Source organism: Cricetulus griseus, chromosome 3 (assembly GCF_003668045.3).
Source record: "Cricetulus griseus strain 17A/GY chromosome 3, alternate assembly CriGri-PICRH-1.0, whole genome shotgun sequence".
NCBI classification, from domain to species: domain Eukaryota; kingdom Metazoa; phylum Chordata; class Mammalia; order Rodentia; family Cricetidae; genus Cricetulus; species Cricetulus griseus.
In genome coordinates this window covers 94,118,812-94,145,614 of record NC_048596.1, presented here as the reverse complement: position 1 = coordinate 94,145,614, position 26,803 = coordinate 94,118,812, and the positions used below count along the sequence as shown (strand labels likewise).

The 26,803-nt window shown below is 48.4% G+C and overlaps 1 protein-coding gene across 2 annotated transcripts; it reads right to left on the bottom strand.

The window, feature by feature from the left end:
* Positions 1-87: 87 nt before the first annotated feature.
* Apbb1 (amyloid beta precursor protein binding family B member 1) lies at positions 88-21,940 on the bottom strand. 2 transcript variants are annotated; one of them, XM_035442303.1, is made up of 14 exons: positions 21,831-21,940; positions 14,073-14,807; positions 8,137-8,312; positions 7,984-8,040; positions 7,815-7,900; positions 7,640-7,703; positions 7,113-7,262; positions 6,622-6,749; positions 6,116-6,230; positions 5,883-5,967; positions 5,561-5,644; positions 1,063-1,178; positions 736-912; positions 88-657 (listed from the first exon to the last, which is right to left on the bottom strand). In XM_035442303.1, the coding sequence occupies exons 2-14, from the start codon at positions 14,791-14,793 to the stop codon at positions 490-492; spliced, it is 2,127 nt and encodes a 708-aa protein (XP_035298194.1). In that variant the 5' UTR covers positions 14,794-14,807; positions 21,831-21,940; the 3' UTR covers positions 88-489. The 2 variants fall into 2 exon arrangements, with proteins under 2 accessions (XP_035298194.1, XP_027260740.1); XM_027404939.2 differs by lacking the exon at positions 21,831-21,940 and adding an exon at positions 21,486-21,642.
* Between the last annotated feature and the right edge of the window lie 4,863 nt (positions 21,941-26,803).

The window sequence follows — 26,803 nt, the reverse complement described above, 5'->3', positions numbered from 1 at the left end:
GTCCCAGTTTCTTCTTCCCAAACAGGCAGGGCAAAGGGAGACTGGTAGCAAGAGCCTGACTGACTGAGGAGCTCAGGGAGACACACAGCAGCGCAGACAGACTTTATTAGTGATATCAGTACAGTGGAGTTTCCCACAGGACAGGGGAGAGGGGATCCATGCCGACACCAGTCCCCTCCTGCCCCTGCTGGGCCTTTGAGGGTGGGGCTTGGCTTGGACCAGTTCCTCCTGCTCCACCTCAAACACTGGGGATGGAGAGCCCAGGGCTGGCCTTGCTTCTGGCCCCTCATGTCATCAGTCCAGTGTAATGACTTCTGTGAATGAATTCAATTTCTCTCTCCCAGCCCCTAGGTAGGGAACCCCAGCTACCGAGGAGGGGCAGCTTGGGGAATGTGAGGCCTAGGAACAGTATCCAGGGCCCCTACCTGCCCCAAACTCTTGAGTTCCCTGGGGCCCAACACAAGCAGGCAGAGGAAGGATGGGAGTTCTTCATGGGGTCTGGGATCCTAGACGTTTGGGCTTGAGGGAACCCCACAGCGACTGAACACCCCTGCGGACAGTCCATCCTACACGTCTGGCAACTGACTCCGCAGGGGGTGCTGGGAGGCAGGAGGTGGAGGTCTGGGAACGAGCATCCAGACACTTCTGGTAGCGGAGCTGCAGAGAAGCAAAGGGGCAGTCAGTCTCCATCTCAGCCCCAGGTCATACTGCTATCCCACTACCCTGCCTACTTACCATGCATGCAGCCTGCACAGCCTCTGAGAGGCTGGCAGCATTGGGCTCGCACCAAAACATGTGGCAACAGAAGGAGGCTGGGCCGGCAGCCATGATGAATGCGAAAGTGTGCACATCTCTGCCCACAGCCAGGAAGGAGAGGAACCGCACCCGACACTCCCCCAGCACTGCCTCTGTCTGCAGGGAAGGCACACAGTTAAAAAGCAACATCCCCTAGCCCTGTGCCACCGAAGCACATCCTTCTTATTGCCAGCTCGGCTCTTCCCCAACTCGATTCTCCCGCTATGGCAAAGCTCAGTCACACTTTCTCCTACCCCAGCCCTTTACCTGCTGGTGTAAGATGGTGAGAGTAGCAGGAGCCACACTGACATGACTTGGGGTCCACTGTTCTCGGCTACTGGAGGACAGGACTGACTCCAGGGCCCCATTAATCACATCTACCCCTGGAAGATACAGACACAGCATGCAGGACTTAGGGTAGAAAAAGACAGTTGAGTGCTGCCTGTCAAACTCAGGGGCTGGCAGCATTCCCATCTCACCAGCCTGTGGCCTGAGAATGCTGCTAAGTACTCCTTCTTGACTTCAGTGACTTCTGACCCTTTCTTGCTTTTCCTATCCTGAATCTCCAGCACGGTTTTCTTCACTGATTCTCTCTTCCTCCAGTTCCCTGAATGGATGGACCCCTCCCCACAGAATTCCGACTTCTCCATCGTTACCACACGCATTCAAACATTACGTGGCTCCTTTCATACCTCAGTGGCTTCCAGTCAGCCAGGCTACTCCTCTCTCTCCAGACCTAAACTTTTTTTTAAGTCTTTAATATTTATTTTTATTTTATGTGCATGGGGGGTCAAAGGACAGCATACAGCAGTTAGTTCTCTCCTTCCACCATGTGGGTCCAGAAAATTGAACTCAGGTTGTCAGGCTTAGTGGCAAATGCCTTTACCAGCTGATGTACTTCCTGGCCCTGTTTGTCTGTTTGGATTGGTTTGTGCGCTGTTTTGTTTGTAAAACAGGGCTTCACTGTGAGTTCAAAACCTGGTCTAGATATGGAGTCCAGGCTAGCCAAAGCTACACAGTGAGACCTTGACATGAAAACAGAAGGAGTAATTGGGAAAAGGAAGGGGCTAGGCAACTGAGGCCGACTGCAGTGGTATATGACTTCCCAGCACTCTGGAGGCATAGGCAGGCAAATCTCTGTGAATTTCAGTCCAGCTTGATTTACATAGTGAGTTCTAGGACAGCAAGGACTATGTGGAAAGACCCTATCTCAAAACTGAAACCAAACAAAAAACAAAATATAGACACACATACAAATCAATCAATCAATAAGTCCAACAGGATGGGGAGGAAAGAGATGGTAATTGAGGGTGAATATGAACAAAATACATTATGTTTATGTATGGAAATGCCATAGTGAAACTCAATTATTCTGTATAACTAATACATGTTGATTAAAAAAAAAAACGTTCAAATAAAAACAATGGTCTCTCTGGGAATGGTGGTACATAGCTGTAATCTCAGCACTTCCACAGAGACAGGAAAAACTATAGTGAGTTCCAGGCCATTCACAGCTACATTGCAAGACCTTGTCTCAAAAACCAAAATCAAACAATCCCATAATGCTCTCCTCCACTTTAAACTGCTTTTAAACGCCTATAAAATCCCAGACATGGAAGGCAGAGTCAGGAGGATCACCACAAATCCAAGGTCAGCCTAATCTAAACAACTTTCAGTAAGAGATACTTATAGACACAGGTGTGTGTATGTTGGGGGAGGAGGGTGTTTAGATTTGAATGGGAAGAATGCCCTGGAGGACAGTCTGTTACTAACAGCCAAGTCTCCAAGGGCCCTTTTCCAGCCATCTTAGTATTCCTGATTATCGCCCTAGCTTTCACCTGGGAAATCTTCTCCAGGGCACAGAAAATACACTCTTTTTTGTTGTTGTTTTGGGTTTTGTTTTTGTTGTTGTTTTTTAAGGTGTGTGTGTGTGTGTGTGTGTGTGTGTGTGTGTGTGTGTGTGTGTGTAGCCCTAGCTGTCTTGGAACTGTCTCTTCCTGAGTGCTGGAACTAAAGGTGTACAATACCACGCCTGGCTTCAGCGATAACTCTTATCAAGGTTATCTTGTAACCGAGGAAACACTCTTTCTTCAAAGGACTATGGTCATCTCAAGGACAGAGACCAAATATAACTGGATTCTGTTTCCCAGTCTTAACACGGTTTATTTGCTGAAGATTTCAGATACACAGGAGGGGTATTTGAGATGGTATACTAAAGGCAGCATGGGCAAACGCATGGAAATGGAAAGTCTAATAATGCAGGAGTGCACAAGAGGATGACGACACGGGAAGGAGCAGATGGGCCGAGTCACGCTGCAAGGGCCTCAGAAGCAAGGCAGAATGGTGTGATGTCTACGACATTTAAACTGAAGCAAAGGGAAATTTCAAAGTTCATGGGGGTGGGAGAATTTCAAACTAAAGAATATGCAGATGATCTTGGGGTAGAGCCTGACTTCTGAGTCTGGGAGGGTTGATGAAGGTGATCTAGAAAAAGGCAGCTGGCTGAGTGTGGTGGTGAACACCTTTAATCCCAACTCTTTTGAGGCAGAGGTAGGTGGATCCCTGAGTTCAAGGCCAGCCTGGTCTAGACAGTTCCAGGACAGCCAGGGCTGTTACACAGAGAAACTCTGTCTTGAAAAAAGGAAAAGGAAGAGAGAGAGACAGAGACAGAGACAGAGACAGAGACAGAGACAGAGACACAGAGAGGACAGCTGAGCTGGGCAGTGGTGGTGCACGCCTTTAATCCCAGCACTTGGGAGGCAGAGACAGGCAGATCTCTGAGTTGGAGGCCAGCCTGATCTACAGAGTAAGTTCCAGAACCCTGCCTTAAAAAAGAAAAGAAAAAAAAAGCAGTTGAATTTCATAGCTTAGGGTTAAAAACCTGCACTCCTATTCCCCTTATCCTTCTGTGCATTTCCCCCCATACCAGCTGTCACTCTAAAATACACTATGCAATGTACTCTTTATTGTTTATCTCTCCTGGCTAGAATGTAATCTACTCAAAGGCCAGAGTCATGGTCAGTGCTGTTCACTGATATGTGCTAAGAATTAGAACGATGCCTGGCACAAGTGAGGTATGCAAGAATAATCTACTGGATTATCTGACAGGATAGCCAAGGATTGCTTTGGCATTTCGAGGTCCTGAATACAGTGTCAAATGAAACGGGACAGTTATATATTGGGGCTGAAAACTGGAAGAGCCAATGGGGTTTAGAAGTTGTGAGTAAGAAGGAAACTAAAGCCAAGCAAGTCCCTGGGTCAGCTATCCATTTCTCTTCTCTGAAAACCTGCTTTCACCTCCAGCTCCAATCCTGTTCTTTCATTTCTTATTTCTTTCCTTCCTCTCTTCCTCCTACTTTGGTTTCTTTTGGAAGCAGGGTATTACTATGTAGCCTCAAGCTCACAATTCTCTTTCCTCTGCCGCTCTAGAGTTGGGATTGCAGGCATGTACCAGGGCGTCGGAACTCTGTCTTTTACCATGACACCTTTCATTCCTTGGAGTCCTCTTTTCCTCCTCCCTCCTCTTTCCTGCTCTCACTGTCCTGGAAGTGTCATCTTCCTCACCCCAACAGTAAGTACCAGAGGACTACAAAGGAAGGCCTCACCTATTTTCCCTTTCTCACTCTGGGCTGCCCATATTCTGGTACCAGCCTCCTCCATACTTAGATTAGCTGTCTCTAAAACCTAATGATGCCCAGACTTCTATCTCAAGTCCAGATCTCTGCTTTCAGCTATGGACAAGACCAATGAACCTAGCTGCCAACCTGACTCCCACTTAGTTTGGATTTGGCATATTTAAAAGTGAACTCAGAATCCCCATACCCAAACTAACCTTTCTGCCAGTGCCTGCTACTTTCAGAGAAAGGCAACACAGTCCAGTTAGCACTCAGCTATACAGTCTGATGCCGTGTACCCCTTAATGACTCCTTTAAGTCACTTTTAATGCCTTTGCTTCTCACCCTACTGACAATCCATCACCAACGCCTACTGACTTACACTCCTTTTCAGCCCTGCTGAAAGTCTAAGAATCTCATTGCCAGCTTCCATGGAAGTCAAGATCCTCCTGCATTCCCTACATCTTCTTCTACCTGCTCAGCATCTTTCTTCACTAAAGACGCTGATATACAACTAAAGCCAGCTTTTCTATATTCAAATTTGTGCAAGAACTATCCTGAAACATACACAGTTTGGATAAGTGTCAAGTGTTTCCCCAAAGGTCCACATGTTAAACTGTGATTCCCCAGCCCATGATGTGACTGGAAGCTCTAGAACCTTGAAGAGATAGGAGTAGCAAGAGTTCTGTCCCTGAAGGGGATTGTAGAACTTTGGCTTCTTCTTTTTTTGTTTCCAGAGCATGAAGTGAGCAACTTTGCTGTGCCACGGGCTCCTGTGTGATGCCACACCGCCACAGACAAAGCCAACCAATCATGAGCCCAGTGCCAGGCTAATGCTTGGTGTTTCCAGCCACTCAAATACCTACCTCCCAAACCCATCAAAGCTTTTCCATGGGATGGGGTTAGGGGGAAAAACTCTCCCTCTGTGCCTAGCTCAGCACTAGTCCTGTGGTAGATGTTCACTGAAGCATGATCACTGGAGCTATAGGCAGGACACAGGGCAAGGCTGGGACAGAGCTATAGGGATGAATTCTGAAAGGCAGGGATCTCCACATATGAGAAGGGTCTGGAGAAGAAGCCCTAGAAAGCACAGGGTGGGGACAGAGCTCTAGGACTGAGGGGGTAGTCTCTGTGGGAAGAGACACACATACCAACAGGTTTGGCAACAGGTACATTCCCCAGGTAATAGACTTGGAACTTCTGTACCAGCTCATTCTTAGGTGCTGGGAATTCCACTGTGGGAAGAAAAAGAAGGTCAACTGCTCTTCTAGCTTGCACAACAGTGCATCAGCTATTCACTTGCCCAGCCAAATCCTCACCCCTACTTCTCCTCTACAGAAGCCCCTCTACTTATGTAATGTAAAGTATCCCATCTCCATGTGCTGTGTCTGCCCAGGAACCTGTGCCTCTTCTTAGGTCACCTTACCTTAACTAACAAAGCTGAGCTGGGCCTTGAGAGGCTGTGGCACTCACCTTGGAAAGGGACATCCACAAGTTTAGAGTGGTCCAGGGAGAGTCCATTTACCAAACAGCGAGCATTGCGCCGTTCAGACATGATCTGAGGAATGAATGGGGGTGGGGAGGTGGGATCTGTTAGAGCTACATTGCCCTGAAGATCCCACCTCGCTACCCACCAACTCAGTCACCCTATCCACACCCTTCTAGAGCAAAGGTGACAGCTAGTCCAGGGAGTGGAGGGGCCGTGCCTTGGAGCAGATCTCATGCAGGCTGGTGGCGATGTTCTTGGCAGGTGCCTCACAGCGAAACACGTGGCACTTGAGCATCTGGGTCAGCTTATCACGAGCTACGTAGGCAAAGTCCCTGTTGGGGGAGGGTCAGCTCAATGTCTCCTAGAACCATCAAGTGCCAAACCTGGCCACCATTCCACCCACATCCTCTCTGTCCATGGCAGCTCCTACAGGGTTTCTCCCCTGGTGTTCTGTAGGTTCTGCCTTAAGGAGCTGGGGAGGACAGATAGGCAAGCATGATGGGGTGGGAGATAATGTCTAGCACAGCAGATAGGAAGGGACAGGGCACAGTAAGGGAACCGAGGTCCAGGTGTGGGAGGGGGCACATTCAAAGCAGATGGATGTTAATACCTCTCTCTGGGTCCGGCAGCACAAGAGAGCCAAAGAACAGATTAGAAAAGAGGATTCGGACTGCTGGATGGATGAGCCTCCCCCACCCCAAAGACTCTTGTGCCTGTGCCCACCTTCCACTGTCCCGCCCAACGCCCCACACACGAATGCTGACAATGGGCTGGGCATGAAGCAGCGCTTGGCTCTGTGGCTCCACCAGCTTTAGTGTCTCATCTTCCAGCTGGAGCAGCAGATCCTTTCCCTGCAAGTCCAAGAGGCAGGACTCAGTGGTACCCCAGTGGGAAGGTGGCATAGACCTGCCATCTCCAGCTCAGGGGACATGAGCCACCACTGGGGAGCAGTAGGGCATGTTTAACTATCAGATCACCCACCTGTGGGCCTTACTCTAATAAAGGTTCTCCCATGACCCTTATCATCCCCATCACTGCTAGGCCACCACCTCTCATGGTGCCAGGCTGGGGTTACCATCCCACAGGGCTACTACTTAAACCAATATCCAGTCCCCTGTCCTCACAACGCTCTCCGAGACAAGTCAGATCCCCCAAATCTCACAACTCCCTGCACACTCCCACAGTACCACCACCTCACGAGCTCAGGCCCTCACCTCTCCCCAGCCCCCAGACATTGGGTCATGTAGATTGTTTTTGTGGTAGGAGAGCTGACGGATACAATTGTTGACTGCCACACTGCTGCGTCCTGGGGCCAGCTCCTCCTCGGTCATCTCCACCCAGCCAAGAGAGCGTACGGCGAAACACTGCCAGATACAGAAGAGGATCAAGGTAGATCTGAGATGGAATCGGAGGTGCCTTGGGCACAGGACAGGGGAACTCCTGACTTGGAACACAAAAAGCAGGGTGCATTCTGAACTAAGATGGAAGGTCCCCACACAGGACATAAGCAGAAGAAACACCTGCTGATCCAGGCCTCCAGAGTCCCCAGGAGACCCTTGGGCCAACTGAGTTAAAAAGGTGTCCGAAGACTGTCCAGCTCAGGCACACAGCCCTGTACTGAAACTGGGAAGAACTCATTTGGTAGCTTTGCCAAGACCACAGACACCCTCATAGCACAGCACAAGGGCCTGACCCCCACACAAGGGCCTGCTTACAGAATGGGTGTTGATCTTGAACGAACCTTGATCCCTGCATTGGCATTCCGTTGTGGCAGCTTCTCCTCCTCTTGGGGCAATGGCTCTGGGCTGGAGGCAGATGGGAACACTTGACACAGCACCCCTATTTTTTGGAATTGCCCCAATATCCCTTCCACAGAGACCCAGCCTAACCATAGCCTACTGCATCTGGTGACTCACCTGAGGCTCTGAGCTGGGAAGGGCAATGTCCCCTCTTCAGGGTCCTTCAGTCCCAACTCCATTGGGGCCTCCTCACTGGGTTCATCCTTTGAAAAGAGATTTAGGAATCAGAGCCGAATGATGTCCCTTCTCCAGTTACCCCCACAGTGCAGCTGGTCCCTTCATTTACCTTCCAAAACTCTCCTTCCTCAAAGCCTTCTTGGTGAGCAAAGCCAGTCCAGGTGAGCTGGAAGAGGAATAGGTAGAGGTGGCAGTTTCACCCTGTCCTAGAAGCACAACCCCTTCCACCCCTGGCATGGAACAATAAACCACTGGGCCTCACCTGGGACTCCTCTTGTGGGCTGCTCCCCTGTGAAGGGGAGGCCCGGCCTGGGGGCTCCCACTGGGTGGTCCCTGTTGGGATGTGCCAGTAGTAGGTTCCTGAGGTGTCCTGGACCCTCATCCATCCAGCCGGCAGATCGGAATCCGTCTCGAAGGCGTTGGGGTTCCAGAAGGAATCTGCCAGGTAGGAGGCTCAGTGAGGGTCAGCCCACCCAACAAGCAGTCATCAGATGCCCAGTCCGCTTCCTAAGACCCCATGGCTGAAAAGAAGGAGCCAGTAAAGGGACAGTATAGTTCCTGTCGCTTCTAGAGCTGACAGTTGAATCACCAGTGGGGAGCATGGCTCAGGTCTCTTCCTGGGCCCTGCTGCTGCCTAATGTGGCCACATGGAGGGGAAAAAAGGAAGCAGGGAGGAAAGACGAGAAGGAGGTTGGGTGACCCCAGTTCACCTCCTCATACATCATGCATATCCATATGGCTGGCTATATAAAGGTGCACACACTGACAGCTCCTGCACACACCATGTGCACACAGATCCACAATATAGGTAAGCCCTGACACACACCTGTGCAGCCATAGATAGTGCACAGCACATAGAAAATTCTGGATGGTATCACATACAGGTGTACCTGTGAGTTCAGCAGCAAACAAACATAGCAACACCAGTTATACTCGTGTAGAGCTATGTATGTATATAGCTCTATATAGCAGCTCTGCCACACAGATGAGTACATATCACACCACCAAAGCCCCTCAACATATGTGAGTACCACACATACATGTGAGGACACATTCAGACACAATACATTATCAACCCCTGCCACCTCTGTGCAGACACCATGCACACACGTGCGAGGGCGGACGCACACGCGCGTGCGCACACACAAACACACACACACACACACACACACAGAGAGAGAGAGAGAGAGAGAGAGAGAGAGAGAGAGAGAGAGAGGCAAATATGTTATGCATATACATATAGGCCATATATCTGTGATATACACCCCGCCTCCCCTGGATCTTATCACTCCGTCTCTGTCAAGAGACTATGTGTCCTCCACCTCTGTTCTCTTGGCCTGCCCCACCCCACATCACACCCAGCCCCATGCTGCCCCTCACCTGGACTGTTGTCCTGCAGGATGATGGCCAGGAAGAAGTCCTGGGAGAACATGGCGCTTACTCCCTGCCCCTCCTGCCTCCACCCTCCCTCCTCACATCCCCTCCAGCCCAGCCAGCTGGGCTCACAGCCTGATGCTGGGCTGCAGAGAAAAGCTCATCCCGCCCCCTTCTCACCAGGGCAGAGCGTCTGCCAGGCAAGATCCTCCTCCGCCTGGAGTTCTAGAGGGAGGGGCCAAGACCACCATACTAGAGAACCTCCTTGGGATAGAGATGGATGACGAAGAGGGGCTCATGAGACCCCAGCTCTTCCTGCTCTTCTTTCCTTACCCTGGCTCCCCTCCCCAATTCAGAATCTGCATCCTACCCTCCAGCAGTGACATCAATGGCACAGTTAAGCCAGTCTTACAAACACCAGGAGGCTCAGCCTCTTGGGACTAGCTCAGCCACCTGGGGCCCTGCAGAACCTACAGTGTTCAACATAAACAGGGTGTGGCTTCCAACCCTCAAGGATCCCTCCCCTATCTAGACCCTATCCAGCACTTTCAGCTAAAGGGTGGTCTTTGAGAGCCTGAGCCCTAGCAAGCTGGAGGATTTGAGGCTTCCCAGCACCACCCCCCTCACCTGCCAGGGCCCAGCTAGGCTGCAGCGTCTCCTCGGCAACCGCAGCACCAGGATGGCTGGGAGCGCCCAGACTGCTGACGTGCTTCCCGTTACCAAGGAAACCAGGAATCCTGACTGGTCCAAGAGGCAGCACTGAGGGACAGGCAGTCTCAAGACCCAGGCTGCTGGGTACCAAGGCACAGAGGGGCTGGGAGTGGGTGTGGCTATGCCAAGGTTTCCACACCTGACGACCTGAGTCATTCAGACAAGGTGCTTCACCATCCTCAGTCTGCAAATGAGGTAAGCGCACAGACACCCAATGAAAAGGGGTTCTTTGTGCCTATCCACCTTCTAGGCAGCCATCACTATGTCTCCACCCTCTACTATCCCACTTTACTGAGGTTCAGCAAATGTGTATTCCCCCAGACCCTCCCACACACACTCCTTTCAGGACTTTGCCGCTAAAACCTTCCAGGAACACCAACCCCCAAGGGTCTTTGCCCTCCCCAGTCTGCTTCATGGTGGGTCAGGCATTTCTGGAATCTGGGGGCCAGTTCACTGTTTCCCCTGACTGAGTCATGCACACCAATCCATCTGCCACCCCTGTCAGCCTGTGCCTTCCTGATTCAAAGAGCTTCATCCTTCCGATCTGTCCTGGAGGGGGCAGCTCCTCCCCCTCCCCCTTGACCATCTGGAGGGCCCTTCTGGAGCTTGGCACATCTCTCTCCAAGCACAACCCACCCGGGGCCTTTGCTTTCACACACACATGCATTAATTCCACAACCATACACTTTCCTGCAGGCACTCACACAAATCCAAATATTCCTATGGCCTTTCCTCCCTCCCTTCCTTCATTCATCCATAAATGCCTTAGTGGCTTAGGCGGGCACACTAGTTTGCTCAGGAGATCGTGATTCGTGATTCGAGCAATGCTCTCCTCCCTTCTCCCCTGTGCCACATCACTACTACAGTCTGGACAATCAGCATGCTTTAATGTGGTTGCTGCAGAAGCCTCTCAACTGGTTTCCCTGTGTCTCCACTATGGGTTGTACACTACAGCCTGAATCGTTCTTTGGAGATGCCAAACTAATCAGGTTACTCTCCAGTTTTATACTCTTAATTGCCCTCTCATTACCCTCAGGATGGAATCCAAACCCCTCCACAGGTTTTATGTGCTGTTAAGAGCCCCAGTTTTCTGCCTCTTAGCCTTGCCTCTGACAATTTCCCAGCTCCCTTATCTCCCCGCCAGGGTTCTAGCTATTACTCACTCCACCTTCACACAACAGTGTAAAGGGAACTCTCACTACTGACCCACTCTTCCCAACGCCCTCAGGCAGGCATGGCGGCCTCCTCCTGCTCCTCGACCCACCTGCTTATCATCGTTTATTATGACTGTCTATTTCTGTCTCCCCACTAGATACTCGGTACTCACTGGGTACTGAGAGGGTAATTACATCTTTGTCCCCTCTGATATAGCCTCAGCATTTAGGACAAGGCCTGCCTGGCTCAGAGTGTGACTCCAACACAGGTAGTAAATTCATTCATTCATCATCCATTCACATAATTCACTCGATTCACAAGGTTCATTCATTCAACAACTACTTTGGGGAGAACTTAAAATGGAAAGAAAAAAAAAACAACAACTTTTGTTCTCTCCTACCCCATTTCTACTTAGCAGAAACCCACCATCTGCAGCTCTCATGGAAGCAACACAGCTAAGAAAGAGCAAGCAGTAAATGGATCGCTCCTACCCTTGGGGTGGCCTAACGCCTCTGCCTCTAACAATCTCTAGACTCTAGGACTAGATGGATTGCTGAGTCTCCTCTCAACCTACTCCCATGGCCTGCTGAGACCACTGGCCATGCCCAGCACACCCTTAGTTCTTCTGAACTGCTACACTCTGACCTCAAAGGATCAGAAACGCTGCCACCATTGACGACTCCAGGAGCCACTAAACAACCAGGCCTCTATTTGGCCAGTGACTCCTGCCCAGGATTGCAAGCTAAACTAAGTGTAATCTGCAGTGATTCCAGCCTCAAAGAGATTGTATGACCTGCACGGCACTTTTGAAAAACCAGAATTACTTGCTGACATTTAAAAATCTGGAAAGTTTACATTGGAATCTAACTTTCAGCGCGTACATCTTTTCTCTAAACTCAATTCAACAAATAAGCAGCTTGAATAAGACAAAATATGCTCCCTTTACAGAGAATGGAGACTTTGGTTACCAAGCCACTAACATCACACAAGGAGAAACACTAAGACTTTCCCTTTGGAAAGGTGCCACCTATGAGGTTTCTTCCTCGAAAAACAAAACAAAAAGCCACCAAACCTGAATCCGATCAAGGCTCTAGAACTATCTACTAGTTTGCAAGAAATTCAGAAAAAGAATATGTTCAAAACCATATGGAGAGAGAAGCTAAAAGTTCAGATCATGGAAAACTCAGGACAGAAAACATGATGTGTGTGTAATCAACAGAAAAATAAAGGAAGAGCTTGTATACATTAAAAGAAAGTCAAGCATTGTGGCTCATACCTATAATCCCAGCACTCAGAAGGAGGGGCAAGGGCATCATCTCTTCAGGTAAAAGTGTTTGCTGCCAAGCCCTATGACCTGAGTTCAATCCCCTAAACCCACAAGTTGGAGACAGAGAACCAACTCCTAAAAGTTGTCCTCTGACCTCCATATGCAGAAGCATGCATTTAAAACAAACCAAAAACCAAAAACATAACCATTGTGAGGCTATTTGGATATGAATTCATATAGTTCTCATCTTTTCAAAAGGCTTATTATTAGACAACTGGGAGTATTAGACAACTGGGAGTATGTAAACATGTGATGATATGAGTTTCCTTCCAGAAACATACAGATAAATACAAGCAAAACAAGGCTGGGTATATAGGTATGGTAGTTCATGACTACAATCCCAGCATACTAAGGTAGAGATAAGGGCCCAGCAAGTCTAGGGTCAGCCTAGTCTACAAAGTGAGACTCTGTCCAAAACAAAACAAAAATAACCTAAACTGAGGCTCAGAAGTGAATAAGGCATTGATACAGCAAGATCAATTATGCATTGATGCTTATTAAAAATGGGTGATGAATAAGTCAGACTGTTATGTCTACTTTCGTATATGCTTAAAAACATTCAGTTAGGCATTTCAAAAAGAGATGGCTAAAGCTCTCAGGTATCTGAAATGTATTTCCCCTGCCAGGATCCATTTAGTAGGAGTATAGATACTGTTAGTACCTTGAGAACTCAAAGTCAGTGTCTGTCTCTCCATCTGTCTTTCTAGGCACAGAACCCAGGTCAAGTATGCTAAGCAAGTGACCTACTGTTAACTTATGTCACCCCCACCAAAGCTTTTCTTATATTCCCACCCTCAGATCTTTTGGGCTGTAGCTATAACTATAGTAGGGAAATCTCTACTCTGTAAGACATTAGTAAATACAGAGTCTCAACTTTATTAAACAGATCACATTTCGTGATTAATCTTTGTTCTCTAATATTTATCTTCCCAGAAGGAAGCAGGAGTTTCCTCTTTGTCCCCTAACTTTTAGCCAGCATCTCATTCCTGGCAAAATGGCATCCTTGCAATGGCCAACATGGCACTCTGCATGAGGCATGTGGTTCATAAGCAGAAACTAACCCTCCCACTTTCCAGAGGTGGAAAGGTGGGGAGGTGCTCACTGCTCCCTCTAGACATAGACATGACTGTTAAAAGAGAGCACACTATCCCAAGTCCACCTTAGTGCTGTGCTGTGCAGAGCTCACTCAGGTCTGGACTCAGATCTACTTTAGCTCTTAGCTCTGTTATGATCCAGGGCTGTCTGTGACCCTCAGGAAGCTATTAAACTTGTCCGGGCCTCTTTCTCATGGTTTGTAATATGGACATAGAAAGAGTATCTATGTCATAGCATTATTCTAATTACTAAGTAGCATAATGCTGACCAGAGGGTCAGTTTCTTAGTAGGTGCTCAATAAACCAGCTAATCTACACATCAACCATGACAGCACATATGATGACTAGAGCCACCCTTCATGACATGCATGATGGACAGACCTATCAAACTATCCAAGCACCCTCTGGCTCAGAAAATGTTGAACTGAGACAGCAGGCTATGCATTCATGCTCAGGCTGGTCCTGGCTTTTGCACAAAGAAGCCAGACTTCTGACCCCATTCCCTCCCATATTGCCACATCTAGCTCCACAAGGTACCTGTGTCCTCCGGGGAGCCATAGGAGGGGCTGCCCTGTGATAAGGTGGCCCAGCTTGAGTCCTCGTCACTGGCTGCACTGTTCCGCATGCCAAATAGGAGGCTAGCACTCTTGCTATGTTCCCGGGGGCCATCTGTGAGGGCCTGGGGTCCAGAGGGGACTTCCACACTCCCCAGGGGCTCAGGCATCCCTGGAGGGGAAGATAAGTCCTCCTCCTCATCTTCTTCCTCTTCATCTTCATCATCCTCCTCAGCCTCCCCTGCTGCCTTCTCCTCTCCTTCATCTGGTCCTTGTTCCTGGGTGTTGATGATCAAGCCGGGTCCCCGAAGCCCTCGGTTGGCTGCATTGTGAGCAGAGAGTTCCAGCTCAGAGTACAGATGCATCAAGCCTTTGGGACCCAAAGGTGCTGTCTCAGCCTCCTGGCTGGCCTCTTCTGCCAAGGTCAAGGTCACATTTCGGTTCTGGTCTCGGTGGGCTGTGGCAGCCCTCCGAAGCTGGTTCTGGCCTTCCTTCAACCACTTGGCATTGGCAGGGCCTGGTTCAGGCACACCACCCTCCCCCATAGCATTGCGAATGTCCTTGGGTACCACAGCTGTGGCTTGCAGCTTGGCGTTGAGCAGCTGGTTATGGGCAGCGTGCAGGGGCAGGGGGAGGCTGAGTGCAGGGCCTCCGTGGCTGTTAGCATTAATGGCCGATTGGCTCAGGGACGATGGAACAGACATGGCCTTGGTAGATCCTGTGAGGCAGGGAGGAGAGACTATGTTGAGTGTTCCTGTTTCTGATCTTAGGTCCTGTCCCTCAGTTCCTTGTACTCCATAAGCCAGCATACACCAATCCATGACCCATGAGCCATATTTCCATCAGATACCTGTCCCTACAGCCCTACCACCATCACAAGCCAAGCCCCGCTCTGCCATCTAGCCCTTTCCCTGGTGTTCTGGGGCAGCACAGTACTGCCTGCTTTCACTTTACTACCAAAAGCAGAGTGTCTACACAATGACTCTCTGTGCATCCTCATGCCCCACTTGACCAGCCGGGGCTCACTGTGCCAGGGACACAGCCAACATGGGACAAGCCAATGTGTTTTGGATACTAGACACTGACTATCCCCCTTCCCTCCTGTCATGGTGCTATCTGGAGCTCCATCACTGCCAGTCCCCTACGCTGTGTTCTCTTCCTTATAAATCACTACTATCAGCAATCCTTAGGCCCATTCTACAATAAGGACTAATTAGACAAGAAGGATGGGTGTGTAGAGATGGCAGACATTGTCCAGGAGAGCAGGTCACACAGGAAGGGCCTTCAGCTCCAGTTCTTGGCTATACAGAGTCTAAGTATAGACAGTGTCTGTCTGTGAACTATCTCACCTAGGGTACCAGTCTCCCCTGCCAGTCCTTAAAATGCCATGGTCCCCTCAGGAGCCTCTGATCTGGAGCCTCCAGCCTTTCAGGTCTTTGTCCAAGGATCACTTGTACAAAGGGAGATCTTCCCTACACATCTATTTTTAAATTGGAGGCTAGCTCTCCCTAGCTCAGTAACCCCATAGTCTTTCCAGGCACGGGCCACCATCTACCAAGCTAATTTATCATTTGTAGTTGTTTACTGGTCTCCTCATGGCTAAGTTCCATGATGGTCAGGATTTTGCATTATTATTGCTATTGTTATCATTATTTACAATACAGTATTCCCAGCCTCCAGCAATATCCTGGCACAAAGCAAGAAGCAGGACCCCAGAAATTAGCATTCACTGAGTAAGTGTACAGCCTGCCTTCACATCTCCCTAGACTTCATTTTAGCCTCTCCTTGAAAAACTTTTCATTTCATGCTCTGGATCTGTCTGTGTCAGCAGTGGCTTGTGGTACCTCAACCACACTCTTCCGAGTCTGCAGGTAAAAAGGGACCTCTTGGTTCAATGTCAGCCACTTCTCGGGTGTCTTCTGCAGGTTCTACATATGACCTATCTTCCCAGGGTCCCTGAACTACCACCCAAGGCCCAGTAAACCCTTCTCACTGTCACTGCCCTGTTCTGTTCTGGCTCTTCTATGACCCCTGCTTTCCTTGGAAACCCCCAACACCAGTTCTTCCTCCTTAACCAGCCACTACCCAATCCCTCCCATTCTCAATTCTCACTGCAATCCCTACCTTAGCCAAGCCCACTGTCACTTGCCCTCCCAATTGCTTCACCCAATGCTTTCTCTTCCTACTGGACCCTTCCTCAGCACACAAGACCCCCACTGTGCAGTTCTTCTCCCTATCATGCCCCCATCTCCTCATTGTCTAGCCGAGGTATCTGACCAGCCCTCCTGTCTCAGGGCCTTCTCTGCTGCCCATATTGAGTGCAGGTGTTACAGTGTACCTGAGCAAGGCTCCCGGTCACTCCAGGTTTGGCCCAGGATTCTGAGACAGGAGCTACAGTCTGCATTTCTACCATTTCTAGCTCCTGAGACTCTAGCATGATGCTGGGAACACTTGTATAAAATAAATGAAAAAATATTTTCGTCCATGTGTCTGCCTTACCTTCATGTTTAACTAACTGCTGGTCTGACCAGAGTGGCTCCACCTGGACTGTGGAGAAACTCATGGTCGCTGGAATAAATGAAAAGGAATAAAATAGGCAGTTCTGTCTCCACCCAGAACCACAGTAATTTTCCAAAAATGGAAACCAGATTGTGTCACACTCCCTGGTTGACAAAATTAAAGGGCTCACCACTGATTTTAGGGTAAGGTCTAAGCTCAGCTTACAAGATACCTGAGAGGCCACTGCAGCCAACCCTTAGTGCTTCTCACCACCCCCCTTCACACTTATACTCAGCCATATGAGGTATGGGAGGTTCTGGAACACATCAATCAAAACCCAAGTCTTTGTTTACACTCTTCCCTCAGCCTGGAATCCTCCCCTTCTTGTAAGAACCTCTTCTTGGATTTCAAGCCTTTGCTTGGCTGTCAGGGCTCCTAAGCAATCTTCCCTGAACTTTCCTCACCTAAAAAGCACCATCCCCTTTCTGTGCGCCACAACACCCAGTGTCACATGTTATTAGAATATATGAAACTCTCTCACAGTATTACAATACCATCATTAAGAATAATATGTTGTGTGACTGCCAAAGAGGCCATTGTGTGGAAGGGAAGGAAGGATGCAAGGGACAGACACTGGGGAACCAGGAACCTGGAATTGTGGCACTGGTGGGAACAGACACCAAGAAGGTTTGTACAGCCACCTTAGGCTAGGGTAGGCAAAGGCGATCTTAGGGAAGGCACTGAGAATGATGAAGGAACCCTAACAGGGAGGATGAAACAGGAGTCCTGATCAGGTGAGGCTCAGATCTGTGAAGAGGAAGCGAGAGAACGAACTGAAACCAATGCCCTGACTTAACGACTGTTGAGTGGCAGCATCTCGCTGAGACCCCATGCCTCTGGACAGCTCACAGGACTTCAGGGATTATAAATTCTTCTCTGCTGCAATGGTGGACAAAGCCATGTTTCTAGGTCAAGCTGGGGCTGACTTTTGTAACACTTGGAAGTGTACCTGGAAAGAACACATTTGCTGACACTGAGTCAGTAAAGAGCCAGGTTGACTTTCAGGCAGCCCTGACCATCAGGGCACCAGGGCAAAAAGCAATTGAAGTAAGATGGGGAAAGTCTGTTGTAAGTGCTAAGGCCCTGCTGTCTAGCCTGAGGCAACGTGGCCACCACCTTCTTACTTTATGAGAACAAAAAGATAACCAGTTACCTAGTTTCTTCAAGAAAAAGCATAATCCAACTTCTTTCTCACTGGGATTATCCACACTTGGGGCATCTCAAAGGATAAAAGGGGGCTAACATGGCTAACATGGTAAGGGAGCTTGCCAAAAAGCCAGAAGATCTGGAGTTTGATCCCCAGGACCCACATGGTGGAAGGAGAGAATCAACTCCATCTCCCCCCTCTTACTCACACACACACACACACACACACACACACACACACACACACACAATCGTATGGGTTCTAGCTCAGGGCATGAAGATAAGCGGGGCCTTGAGGTAGAGACAAAGAGGAGGGGCCACAAAGCTGACATTATGCCATCACTGACTGAGCTGAGTCCTGTCCAAAGCCAGGGGTCTTCGGACCTGATATCCAGCCATTGTACTAGGCATGGGGGAGGGTTTAAACAATAGAAAATGGTTCCTCCCCTAAGTCACACTCTAGGGAGTGACTGCACAACTCCTTACTGTATAGTACGACACAAACCTCTAGAACAATTCCTGGCACCTATGCACTTTTTTCTTTTAATTATATTTATCCATGTATTTTGTGCATGGGCACACCTTTATCAGAGCACACGTGTAGAGGTCTAAGGACAACTTTCAGGAGTGTGCTTTATCCCTTCACCATGTGAGGCCTAAAGATGAAACTCAGATCATCAGGTTTGGTAGCAAGCACCATCTCACTTGCCCACGAATAAGCACTTTTTAATTGGTGGGACAAGTAGCTGGCACAGTGATGGTACGGTGATGGAGAAAGAACAGGACACCACCAGAACCGGTGCTTACTGCATCTCTAGGAATGAAGCCTGCCTGCGCATCAGTAGGAACTCTCTTGGACTAGCCATCAAATTTCACAGAAGAAAGGAAAGGCATTTGTTGAGGAATATCCTCAAGCATGTAAACTGGATGAATCTCTTCTTGCCTAAAACCAAGAGCTGTGCCTACTATTTAGATCCTTTCAACATAAGAACAAAATATTTCTTGACGTGTCCCTTCCCCCTAAGCTCCTCAGTGCTCTCTTTTCTCTCCATACTCACTGATGCCATTTCCTCTGTTGGCTTTCCTTCCTTCCTTATTCCTTCCCTCCTTCCTTCCTTTCTTTCTTTTTTGGAGACAGGATTTCCCTCTGTAGCTTTGGAGCCTGTCCCGGAACTTGCTCTGTAGACCAGGCTGGCCCCCAACTCAGAGATCTGCCTGCCTCTGCCTCCAAGTACTGGGATTAAAGGTGTGTACGACCAATGCCCAGCCCCTTTTGGTTTTTCTAACCCTGCTTCCATGCTCAGTAAGATTCGGTAACACCACCTACTAAGGTCAACACAGCCCCATGGCATTTAACCCAGTGGATGCCTAGTCACCAAGTATACTTTCAGCAGACTTCAACTCCATGAGCCCTCATTCAAGGCTCCCATGCTCTACATTCCTGGATTTCTTCCCCCGCACCTGGCCACTGTTTTTTTCAGCCTGTTAGACTTCCTTGTTGGCTCATCTTCCTCTCAGCCATTACAGGCTGGGTTCCTCACAGCTTTTTCTTATGCCCCTTTCTCTTCCTTGTCCTGTACTTAATAGAAGTATCCATTCACGCCACAGATTCAGTTATCATCTATATAACGATTTCCAAATTTCAAGCTCCCTCACCTGAACTCCAGACACGTACATTCAACTCTCTACCCCCAAACACCATCTACCTATCCCAAAGGTCATTCAAATTAATATATTCATTCATGTTTCCCATTCCTGTTCCCATTTCATTCTCTTAGAGGGGCCATGGGGTGAAATGACCACCCATTCTGTTGTCTAGTGTTGCCAAATCCTAGATGCATGTTTCACCCTTGCTGCTTACCATAAATCCAATCCCAGACAATGATCACATTCTGAGAAAAAAATATGGACTTATCTACTCTCTGCCTCCACTATCATCCATAGTCTGTGCCAAAGTCAATGACCTTATGATCAAAATCCTTAGCATTGTCTAAACTATCCTGTTAGCTCACCTATGGCCTTCCTCCCCTCTGGCCCCAAACTCTTGTAATTGACCTCTCCAACATAAGCAGCTTTCTTTGATTCCTGGAAGGCATCATGGTCTTTGTTCTACATGATTTCCCTTCAACCCGTTTCTGCAACTTCATTATCCCAACACTCGCTTTACACTCTAAAGGGATGCACCGGGCATCTTCCTTCATGATGTTTAGTCCCTTTTACAATGTCATTCTTATTTGACATCCTTCATAGACTATCATTTCTCTATGGACAAGAACTCAGTCTATTCTGTCCTTCAGTTACATCGTTAGTGCCTAATGCAGTGCCTTGTAAATATCAGGTGCTCAACTCCTATTTGTTGAATGAATAAATGATCAAATGCATTTTAAAATGACCATTGCGAGTGCTGTGCTGATAATAGCTAAGAGGGGGTAGGCAATGGGGTGCTATTAGAGCAGTGGGGGAGGGGTCTAGATTAAGTTTGACAGCAATTGGAAGCAAGTGAAATTAACAGACCTGAGAATTATTGAAGTCGTGAGCAAGACAAAACTTGGTGGAATTAGATGTCGAGGGGAGAGGGAGAATGCTCAGAACCTGAACTGAATGGGCAGTTGCCATTTTGGGGGACTGAAGGAACAGCAGATATGGAAGTAAGGTACAAGGGGAACAAGAGACGTTAATTAATTCACCTTGGAATCTATAGATTTGGAATTCCCGTTAGACATTAAAAGGGATGCCAGAGGACAGTTGGGTATATATGAGTTTAGATTTCATTAGTATGGTCTGTGCCAGACAAATAAATTTGGGACTCGACAGCTAAAGTATTAAATTTAAAGAGTTGGAAATAGAGGAAATGGTAAAGGGACAAAGGGCAGAGTGAAGAATGCAGCTCGGGCCAGAACCCAGGGCTACATATGCAGAGAAGGGAGGAAGAGAACACCACACACTGAGAAGCAGCAGACAGTGGCTAGGGGAGAAACCAATAAAACGCTTCAAGGAGACTGAACTGATACAAACCAGCAGAACACTACTCAAAGGTAACAGGCTCACAGCAACGTGTCCATTGGAGTTACAGGGAGGGCTCCGGTGACCTTGCCCGGAAGCTCCGGTGGATGTCAGAGACAGAATGGAGTGGATTTTAAAATGAATGGGAAGTTGGGGGTTCCGAATGCAATAGACAAACAGGACTCAGAAGAGGCAGGGAATAACCTCTGAAACAGAGAGAGAAACTGCTCCTAAGAGCACTCTAGTCACTGCTAGGCCTCTAGGGCTGAGATGAGAACCTCGCCGGCCCCAGGGCACACCCCTCGGTCGCTGAGGACAACAGAATGCAGCTTGACAGATCCCAGGCCTTGCTCTTATCCTGCCCCAAGTCCCCTTCTCAGCACTAGACCTCCCCTCCCCCACTCTTCCACCGCCCCTTGCTTTGCCCCCCCCTCCCCCATGTCAAAGCATCCTGGAGGATCAAGAAGCAAAGCTATGGGGAGGGGGTCGGTGTGAGTACCAAAGTGAAGCCCGCGGGGGGTGGTCTGCAGGCCCGTGGTAGGAAGGTGGCGCTGGTATGGATGGGGTAGGGGGATCAGGCCTGGCCCGGGGACCTAGACCTCTGCGAGGAAGGGGCTGCAGGGGCTACAGGCTGCTGAGGCTGGGGATCCGGCTCTCGGGGCTGGGCCGGGGCAGGGGCAGCTTCTACCTTTGCGGCGAGGCCCCAGGCCCAGGTGGCGAAGGTGGCTCAGGCTGCAGGTCTCCTGCTCCGCCGCAGCTTCTCCATCACAACATCCCCCGCCCAGGAGCGCGCAGACCGCGGGGCCGCGCCCCGAACGGCGGAGTCGCGCACGGGAGGGGGAGGGGCGCCATCTTGGCCGGGGCGGGGCGCGCGAGCCTCTGCCAGCCGCACTAGCTGCAGCTGCCCCAGCCGCACCCTGCAGACCCTAGGCCTTCTGCGAACCCTGCGGCCCAAGTTTCCACCCTAGTCCGCATGGCTGCACCGCGCTCCAGGATCGCTTCCCAGCTCTTCCCTTCCATACCACCGACTCACCCTTCGCGTCCGCGGGGGCCCTGGTACTGCACAGACGCCGGGAGACGCGACTGGAGCTCCGAGCCTGATCCCCACTGGGGCGGTGCTGAGACCGCGGCCGCGCCTCGAGAGGCTGGCAGCCGGCTGCTCTCTGGCTCTTGTGGCAGCACTCCCTGACGTCCTGGGGATAATAATAGCGCGTATTTATTGACCGTTTACTCTGTGCCAGGCTCTATGTTCAACCGTTTGCATGCATTCATCCTCAGATCAGCAGTGTGCAATTCCTACAATTGTTATTCTAGGATTTGAAAGGCAGGTGCTGACATTCTGAAGGGTAACGCAACTTGCCCGCAGTCACAGAGTAAGTGGTTAAACTAGACCAGAACTGAGATATTTTCTTAACCCTCTGCCTGTGCCTCTGAACATAACACAGCCCCCAAACCCGGCTCCTGGGCAGAAATTCACTAGAGGAAAGTGGAGAATGAGAGTGGAAAAATATAAGGAAGAGCTTCTGGGTGCTTGCTACATTCCTGTTTGCTGCAGGCCCTGCGTGGGCAGTGAGGTAGGTCTTAGCGGTCAGATTACTGACCTAGATCCCTTGGAGAATAAACAGGGGCAGGACCCCTAAGAACATGGTCCCCTGAACTTTAATCTGTGTACTCTGAACTTACTGAACAACTAATTGGATATGCATCTAAAGTCTAATGGTGCCCAAATCCAAATTCATTAATTCATCTGGTGTTCATCTTCTAAGGAATTTCCCAGAAGTGGAGAAGTACACACACACACACACACACACACACACACACACACACAAGATCTGGATGAAGGATATTTATCATGCCCTGGTTTGTTCAAAACAAGTACCCCAAGGTTGTCTTTGAATATGCTCTCATTTTATTGTGGTACATATAAATGTTTTAACTTTTTGTTATGGACATTTTCACATATGTACAAAAATAGAGCAGTGTAATGAAATTTCCTATGCCCGTCATTCAAAAGTCCATTGCAATCTGACACATACCTATAATATGCAAACCATGTTGGTTCCCAAGTAGGACCAAAGGATCCCAAAATGAATCTGGTTTAGCTGTATCCCACCTGGAAGCGGTGGCACCTGACCCGAGTCCTTGAGAAACGAGCAGAGGTTATCTGGAAAGATATGGTATCTTCATTCAGTCATTCACTCTAAACAAATAATTCTAATGTGTGAGGCACTGTCCTTGGTGCTAAGAACACCCAAAGGAACAAGGTAAGAGTTCTTGTTTTCATACAGCTTCAAAGTTAACATAGAGAAGAGGCACCAAGCAAGTAGTTAGTAACATGGTATCTTCAAGAAAATGCACAGGGCACTGTGTGTGTAGGGCTAGTCTGGACTGGGAGATTCAGAAGACTCACACAGGAAGTAGAATTTAAGTGAGAGAACAGGATGAAGGGAGTAGAGATTAGGCAGAAGAGAAAATTTTCAAAGTCGCTGGAGTACAGGAGGAGTGTGGGTGCTGCTATATAGTTAAAGATCTCCACCCAAACTGACGTTGAGTCAAGAGGACTATAAGTTCAAGGCCAGTCTGAGTTATATATAGTAAGGTCCTACCTCAACCCCTCCCATCTCACCCTGACCCCACATAGGTGAGTTTATCCATTTGTGGGTTGTGTGGAGAACAGGTCTGGTATAAAAGCCAAGCCAGCTTAGCTCGTTTCTCTCTCTCTCTCTCTCTCTCTCTCTCTCTCTCTCTCTCTCTCTCTCCCTCCCTCCCTCCCCTCCCCCTCCCTCTCCCTCTCTCTTTTTCTCCAAGACAGAGTTTCCCTGTGTAGACTTGGCTATCCTGAAACTCACTCAGTAGAACAGGATGACCTTGAACTCAGAGATCCTCCTGATTCTGCTGTGATTAAAGGTGTTGCTACCACAGCCCAGCTGTGATATCTCTTTTATGCACTCCCCTCTCCTTACCATATGATGTCCTGCAGAGGCCTAAAATCGAGTTGAACATCACCAAATATTCACCTTGATCTTGGACATCCAAGACACCAGAAATATAAACTGAACAAATCTTTATCATCTGTATATTACCCATCTGTGGTATTTAGTTAGAACTACAGAAAACAGACTAAGGCAAGTGTTATGGTGCAGAAGAATGGCAAAAGAGATGGAACAATGCCAAACCGAGTTAGGTCTTGTGTGGTCAGTTGAGTGCTCTGAACTTTTTTAAAGGGCATCAGAAAGAGAGAGAATTGCAGATGTGAACATCTGGATGTTGAGGGAGAATAGACAGAAGGTCAACTTGGAAGGGTAGAGACCAATTGAGAAACAATTAATGTGGTCTAAGTGGAAGATGATGACTAAGGACCATACCAATGGGATTATGGATGGAGAAAATTGCATAGGTTTTATAAATTCAGGAGGCAAAATCCAAATTAATTTGTTAGGCATAGAACTGGGGGAGTGGCTTTTAGATTTTTGCTTTGACCAATAGAAAAAAGTCAGAAATACCACTCACCTAAAATGGCCAACCAAAAATTTTCTCTCCAAGTCTCATTGGACAGGAAGCTGAGGTTTTCATGGAAATATGTGCAGATAATCACAGAGACATGGACAGTCTGATGAGAATGAGGAGTATACTTTTCTGTTGCTATGATAAAACACCATGACCAAGGCAACTTGATTTATTTGGGGCTTATTTAGAGCTTATAGTTCCAGATGGATAGAAACCCATCTCCATCACAGCAGGGAGCATGGCAGCAGGTGAGCAAGGCATGGTGCTGGCACAGTAGCTGAGAATTTATACCTTGCACAAGGCAGAGAACTAACAGGAATGTGGCATGTCTTTTAAGAACTCAAAGCCTGTCCCCAGTGACTCACCTCCTCCAATAAAGCCACATCTCCTAATCCTTCCCAAGCAGTTCCACCAACTGCTTATGACCTATGTGGGCCATTCTCATTCAAACCTCCATGGTCTAATTAGCTAGAGTACAAGAAAAAAAAAAAAAGAAAAGATGTGTCCTCCATACAGGCAGTGTTCCTGAATTCCTTACTTTCTCCTAGGTTTATAAAATGTTTTGTCCTATACAGAATCAGCGTGTGTGCTGCACTCTTCCTTTCTCTGCTTTTTATCTCTTCTTATGTTCTCTATGCCATAAGATTAAACCTTGCCCTATGAAATAACTGTGGATGCTGTGTGGTCCTGACCAACGTGAAACCCTCTGAGGTAGCAATCTGTTGTAGTTATTACAATGGAACTACAAAGAAAGATTAATTGCAAGCAAATCTATCTAGAGTCACTTTATCTGCAGCCCACGCTGGCCTGCAACTCACTGTGTAGCTAGGCTGGTCTTAACCTCTTGAGCCTACTGGATTCCTCTTGAAATGCTGAGATGATAGACACATGCCACTATACTCCATGAATGGTGGAGTTATGCTATTAAATTGGGTAGACCAGCCAATTAGCATTACTTGGAAATTGGTGTCAAAGTCATCTAAATGTAAGAACAGAATTTTCATCCACATTATCACTTTTAGGGGAAAAAAATAGTCCTTCACTACACATGAGTATTGGGGGTTTTATTGCATTTTTTACTTATTTTGTGTGCATGTATGTGTGTATGCTATGGTGCATGTGTGTAATTCAGGAGACAATGTGCAAGAGTTGGTTCTCTCCTTCTACTGTGTGGGTCCCAGGGATGGAACTCAGGTCATCAGGCTTGCACCAAGCCTTTACCAGCTGAGCCATCTTGCCAGCCCAAATATTGTTTTACATTATATGTTTTATTAAAGCAATAAACCCCAGTACTTCTGGGTGGTGGCTTTTATTTAGAAAAGCCATAGAAAGATGGACAGTGGTGGCTCACATCTTTAATCCCAGCACTTGGGAGGCAGAGGCAGGCAGATCTTTGAGTTGGAGGCTAGCCTGGTCTACAGAGCGAGTTCCAGAACAGCCAAGGCTATACAAAGAAACCCTGTCTAGAACCCCCCATGCCAAAAAAAAAACAGAAAGAAGGAAAAGAAAATCTATAGAATAAAATATTTTCCTGTACTACATAAGGTAGAATTCAGAAATCAGATTCCAGGCCTGGCAAGCACTTCCTTAAGACACTTCAGCAGAAATAACCTAATCATCAACAGCACTAAGGGGCACTAAGGTCTCAAATGCCCGAGATCTGAACTCCAGAAATGCCAGGGCTTAGGGAGCCAACAAAGGAAAGGGCAAGCCAGGAAGGAAACTGAGAAGAAACTTGAGAGTAAGAGAGGAATTGAGAGAAATTAACATCATGGATAAGATCCAAGGAAGGGAGTTCAAGGACTATTAAATGGTAACAGCATCAACTGCTGCAAAGATTTCCAATAAGGTCAAAGCAAAAACAGCATTCTTTGAATTCAGTGTGGTGAAGGTCATGAACCCCCATGATCCAACCTCAGCAGAAAACTGAGGTGCCCAGTGTGATGAACTGAGCAAACAGAAAGTAGATAAGTAAGTGAAGAACCTCCATGTGAGAAGCTTGGAAGAAACAGGAGGTAGGAGCTGGAAAATGATTTGAGTTAGAGTTTGGTTTGGGGCCAGGTGTGGTGGCACACACCTTTAATCCCAGCACTCTGAAGGAGGAGTCAGGCAGATCTCTGTGAGCTCGTGGCCAGTTTGGTCTGCAAAGAGTTCCAAGACAGCCAGGGGCTACATAGAAAATCCCCACCTCAAAAGAAAGAGTCTGATTTGGGGCACTGGAGAAACGACTCAGTTACGAAGTGCACTGGCTGCTCATCGAGAGAGCCCGAGGCACCCGCACCATAGCCCAACAACCATCTATAACTCTAGTTCCAGGAAATCTGATGCCCTCTTCTCATCTCTGAGGGCACTGCATGCACATGGTGCACAGACACAGATGCTGCCAAAACACACCTAAAATAAATCTTGTTTTGTTTTGTTTTTTCAATTAAAAGATTCTAGTTTTTGTGTCATAGAGAATCCTCAAGAAACAAAAGCAGAGCTCTTAGGAGGCAGATG

Bases quoted from the DNA above. Each gene is read 5' to 3' on its own strand.
- Apbb1 (XM_035442303.1), bottom strand. From the start codon at position 14,793: ATGTCTGTTCCATCGTCCCTGAGCCAATCGGCCATTAATGCTAACAGC. The intron at 5,968-6,115 runs GCACGGCCCCTC...TTCATTCCTCAG, and splicing joins TGCATGAGATCTGCTCCAAG to ATCATGTCTGAACGGCGCAA. The intron at 5,645-5,882 runs GTGAGTGCCACA...TTCTTCCCACAG, and splicing joins TGTGGATGTCCCTTTCCAAG to TGGAATTCCCAGCACCTAAG.